Source organism: Gavialis gangeticus, unplaced genomic scaffold (assembly GCF_001723915.1).
Source record: "Gavialis gangeticus isolate Ggan-Ray unplaced genomic scaffold, GavGan_comp1, whole genome shotgun sequence".
Lineage (NCBI taxonomy): Eukaryota > Metazoa > Chordata > Crocodylia > Gavialidae > Gavialis > Gavialis gangeticus.
In genome coordinates this window covers 2225205-2230429 of record NW_017728995.1, presented here as the reverse complement: position 1 = coordinate 2230429, position 5225 = coordinate 2225205, and the positions used below count along the sequence as shown (strand labels likewise).

General features: G+C 42.6%; 1 protein-coding gene across 2 annotated transcripts in view; it reads right to left on the bottom strand.

Annotated features, from left to right (window-relative positions):
* Positions 1-5225, bottom strand: part of AADAC (arylacetamide deacetylase) — a 54341-nt gene that overhangs the window by 32788 nt on the left and 16328 nt on the right. Inside the window, exon 2 of one of the 2 annotated variants that reach the window (XM_019503148.1) lies at positions 3815-3918. In XM_019503148.1, coding sequence (XP_019358693.1) covers positions 3815-3853 — 39 coding nt within the window. In that variant the 5' untranslated portion in view covers positions 3854-3918. Of the gene's footprint in view, positions 1-3814; positions 4038-5225 lie in introns of those variants that run through there. The other variant, XM_019503147.1, reaches the window with a different exon arrangement.

Sequence of the window (5225 nt, the reverse complement as noted above, 5' to 3'; positions counted from 1 at the left end):
GGAATTTGAGTTCTTGGTTTAGCTGTATTTTCAGTTCCTTAGGTTTTCCCGTCATTCACAGTTTGTTGATATTGTTGTTGTTTTTACTGGAGTATGCCTAGTGTTTATGATAGTACAATGTTGCTTAAACTGTGCTGTTAAGCAAATGTGGAATAGCGCATCAACCAGAAACGAAGTATATAATTTGTATGTTGAAATAGCAGAAAGTAAAGAAAAAAAAACTAGAAGTTGAAAGGGTAATGGCTATAAATAACTTGTTGAAAAAAAAAAATTAGCAAATGTTAAAGTGAATTTAGTCAGGCTTTTGGCCTCTCTGACTAAAAAAAATAGACAGAGACCAGAAGTGCTAATACTGCTTATTTCAGTTATATGTTTTGAGATAAAAAAAAAAATTCCTGCATTATTACTCTGTGCACAGGTGTCCAATTAAGTAAGTTTGTTTTAATTTCTTCAAGGTCATATTTATTTTCTCTTTACCTGTCTTAAGTATAAAAATGCTTAGAAACTTAGGGAGGGGGAGGATTCCTTTGAAACAGATGAGTGGGTGATTCCCCTTGCTGTGTGGAATATCTCCCTGTGATCACAGTATAGCTCTCAATAAAGAAAAGCTGGCTCCGTCAGTTCTGATTCAACCACAACGCCAAGTTTGATTTCTTCCACACAGCCGAACAGAGAGGTATGTCCTAGCACCCAACTTCTGGCCTGCATTTCAGGAATCAAAAGTGAATATCTGTTTACTTACTTATTGTTTGAATCTATGCAGCTTAGACTAACCTGCAAAGATTGAACTGATTCAGCCTCAGGTTTTTTGACATTTAGCTTGGCTGGGCATCTATGTGGCAAAATGGGATAGGGGCCTGTAAGTCCCCTCCCATTTGGATCAATAACCTATTGGTTAGGGTACTTTGCCATGGAACAAAAGACAGGTTCTAGTTTCCCCTCACTGAGAGGGAGTTTGAACCTGTGTCCTGCACTTCCCAGCAAAGTGCACTAACCATAGGCCATGGGCTAGGCATTGCCCAAGCTCCCCTCCAGCCCTCATCTTGAAATGGTTCACTGCATTTAATATTGATTGGATACAATCCATAAAGGCACTGGGAAAATTTCTGCCCCACTGGGGAGCAAGGACTCAGGCTAGAAGCCAGGGCATCCCTTCTGGGGCAATCATAGTGTCTCACTGAGTTCCAAGTCCTCTGTCTTGTCATCTTCCCTCTGGCCCCATATCTCTGTATAGGCTCTAGGCAATGCTTAGCTTGTGCTTAGTGCTTGTTATTAGACCACTGTGCTAGGAAACAGAAGATGGAAGTTCAAAGTCTCTCTGACCAAGGTCCTAGAACCCAGGTCCCCTGGTTCCTATAAAAATGTTTTAACCAGTAGGCCATTGGGCTAAAACTATAGGCAGTGAAACACCGGGGCTAATGGGGCTTTGCCCTCTGCAAATGCAGGCAGCCCAGTTCCGGGCTCCAGGCATCTGCAATGGTGAGGAAAGGGTGTGGGGAGAGGAAAATGGACACAGATGAGCAGCCAGAGCCTGCAGGTGGCCAGGAACTTAGCCCAGCCTGGGTCATCCCATACCCAGCAGGTAAATGTGTGGACTGGAAGGGGTGCAGAGGAGGTGAGGCAGATCCAGGTCCCCACGAGGAGCAGGGGTGAATAGGGCCTGAATAGGGCCCTGGGGCAGGTTGTGAGATTCTCCAAGCCTGGGTGGCTTGTCCAGGGGTGCAAGGGGGGTAGGGTCCCACTGCCATGTGCACCCCTGGGGCAGACACAGGGGGCACATGTCCCCTGATCTGTGTATGAGGTGGAGGCAGCTGCCACTGTGCACTATGCTCTGGGCTCTGCCTCTGCTGCTGGTTCCCAGACAACAGCACGATGCCACATGCTTCTCACTGCTGGGCAAGTGGCTCAGCCAGCACACAGGAGGCACAAGGCATCACACAGCCGCCAGGGCACCAGCAGTGGGGGCAGAGCCTAGAGCCCAGCATGCAGCTGCCTCCACCCCATGCACAAGTGAGGGGGCACATGTCCCCTGTGCCTGCCCCAGGAGTGCATGCAGCAGCGGGAGCCTCCTGTCCCCCATGCTCCTGGACAAGCTGTCCAGGCTCAGAGCATCCCACAGCCTGTGCCAGCCCCAGCCCCAGGGCTCCATTCACCCCAGCCCCTGTCCCTGTCTCTGCCCCACTCTGTCCATCACAGTGGGGGCCTCTATCTATCCCCCCACCCCTTCCCTACAACAGATTTACCTGCTGGGGGAAGAGGCATACATGCACAAGCATGCAGCCCCCCAGAATTAAGCCATATTTTCTTCCTCTGCCTATGGCTAAAAGAGGTGTGCCCTCCTCCTATTACTACTCTGTTTTACTTCTGGCAAGTTTTCATAGCAATTCTGTTTAATCCTGTGACAAAACTAAATCTGAAACTGTGCATAAGTGCCAAAAAACCTCTGGCACCTATCCGCCTACATGCCATGTAGGTGTGTACGGTCAAATAAGATACAACTCTAAGCATCAGCTCCAGCTGCAGTCAGTGACAAAGGTGGATCCTTAGCACATCTGACAAGCAAGTCCAAGAACTCTTAGGACAGGCACCAACAAGGTTAGAGACAAAAATCAGGCAGCACTTATAAATATCAGGGCTTGATGCTTAGAGCTTAAATCAGTCAGCCTTCCCCTAACCCCTCTCTGAAGACAGAGCAAAAATTACTTTACAAACAAACTCCCAAAACTTCATAAGGAATGCAACAAAAATTTAATACAAAATCAAATTTGGTGCAGTCATTTCTGATTTGCAAACACAAGCTGGGTTCAAAGTAAAGGGCAGTGTGAATGCATTAGATGACATTTCTTAAACTATAGCACTTACCACACTTTGCAGGTATGGTTACCAACTCTTGGTATCCATAACCCTGAGATCTACAAATACAGGAAAAGCCTGTTTTTTATGAAAAGCCTGTGAGGCAAACAAAAATAATGGTATGCAGAACAAAACATTATTTATGTAGTTAGGCATGACTGCATAATACATGACTACAGCAAAGCCAAGAAAACTGAAACTAAGAATATAATATGTAGGGGAAGCAAAGCCAAGAAATTTGAAACTAAGAATATAATGCATTGAGGAATAAGGAATACAGTTAGTTACACAGGCCCTATGTATTGTAGTCACAGTACTATACCAGCTCATTTCTAGAGTGCTGTATATTGGGCTATGCTGCTTTATTAACCATCTCTTTGTGTAACACAAGATTACAATTAGATATTGCACCAGTATTAAGACACTGTTTATAAATTCTAAGAGAATTATTCATTATATTACATTAGCACTTCTGTAATTAGCTTTGTTTAGTAATAACCTCACCCGTGCAGCCCATGGCTTCTATGAATATCTAATAATGCACAGTATTTAAACACATCGCTAGTTCTTCTTCCTCAGAAGTCTGACCTAGTATTTCTAGAAAAGCTTAATATTACAGGTTAAAAGGGAAGAAATAAAACAATCAGATATACCTCAACTGAACAGGGTTATAGAGTAAATTACAAATTGATAGTAAGTCTGCACTCTCTCATCTTGCTTCATGTCACTCCACTACATTCTACTTTATTTCTCTTACTATGTTTGTCAATTATATTCAGGTCTTTATGTTTCATTCTTTTTTTCTAATAGGTTGTTTAATGTCATGGTTACAGTTTAATACATGGTTTCAGGTACTGTTAGACAGCAGTTTTTATATTCCTCAATTCATCTCTTAATACTGTTCTGTTCTCATCCCCTTCTCACACAAAAATACCTGGAGGAAATAAAATTCCAAACTTACCATATGTCCTACAGATCTAAAACCAGCGCTTATGAGCATCAGTTTCCAGCGTTCCTCTATGTTCTCTGGAAGTGGTGTATAAACATAGTAAGCTACCAGAACAACTGCAGTGAGAAGAAACAGTGATTTAGTTCCCATGTTTTACTATTCCCTTCTTTTGAGGCTGATCAGATTAAATGTTCTCACTGACTCTTAGTTGCAAGTCAGCACACGCTGATAGGGCAGTTTATCCACTGCTATGTCTGGATCACACCCAGGAGGTGAACTCTGAACAGAGGTTATTCTGATACACAGAGAGAAAACATGTGTTTCATTAGCAATCGTTCTGCTATTGAAAACGGATGTAGAGTCAATATTTCAAGCTAAGTTTAAACATCAAAGTACACACATTGATATCACCCTGGTCCTTTAATTTAGATTCAATAGCTAAAGAGCTCTTGTAGCAGGAATCAGAGTTCTAAAAGGCAGCACATACTTAAGGACAGAATGCAGCATATAAATTAAGAGCTCCTGCAGTGTGCTGATCATAGACAAATAACCCCCTTGAAAGAACAAGAGTCAGATAAACTACTACTACGTTACAATGCAGAGAGATCCCAAATGAAATGCAAACACATCCCCACTGATAACAGAAAGAATCAGTTTAGTGGAACAGATCAGACCACATATTAATCTGGTCTGGCATCTTGTGTATTTGACAAAGGAAAATACCTAGTTCTTCAGAGGAAAGTGAATTGTTTCTACTCCTAGTTAAAGACAACTGTACAATAATGTGGTTCACTGAAACAACAACAACAACAATAATAATAATAGTCTTTGTGGAGTATTGTGCTCTGACAGGATTAGATGGATTTACTTGATCACTTTTATTTTAAAAGTTGTGTTACTACAAATAGTACTTGGCATCAACACTTCTAACTCCTTGAAAACAAAATCTCCAGCTCCATGAATTTTCATAGTTCAGTCACTCAAGGCCTTGCATCTCAGTAACGTGATTTTTGAGAACAGGAGAACACATTCACTCTTCCCTATTCTGGCAGTCACTCACAGAGACAAGAAAATGCTAAAAGATCATGGGGGTGTTAAACCAAGCATGTGAAACTGGTCACATCTCTGCCTGAGCTTTGCAAATCCAATCCTAATGAAAATAAACGAAAGTCACCGCAGTCACCTTGATTCACTTATAGGACCTATCTTGCCTTTTCAGTCAGATCCTTCACTGCCTTCTAGAGCAGTGGTCTCCAAAGTGGGGTGCACGCACACCAGGGGGTGCACAAGACGATCCACTGGGGTGGATGTGATGGCCAGAACCAAAGAAATTAATAAGCAATAAATATGTGCTTCTTGGAGGCATTTGGAACTTTTGTCTAATATGAAGCTTGTATCTTTGTAACCAGCAAATGTAATTTGT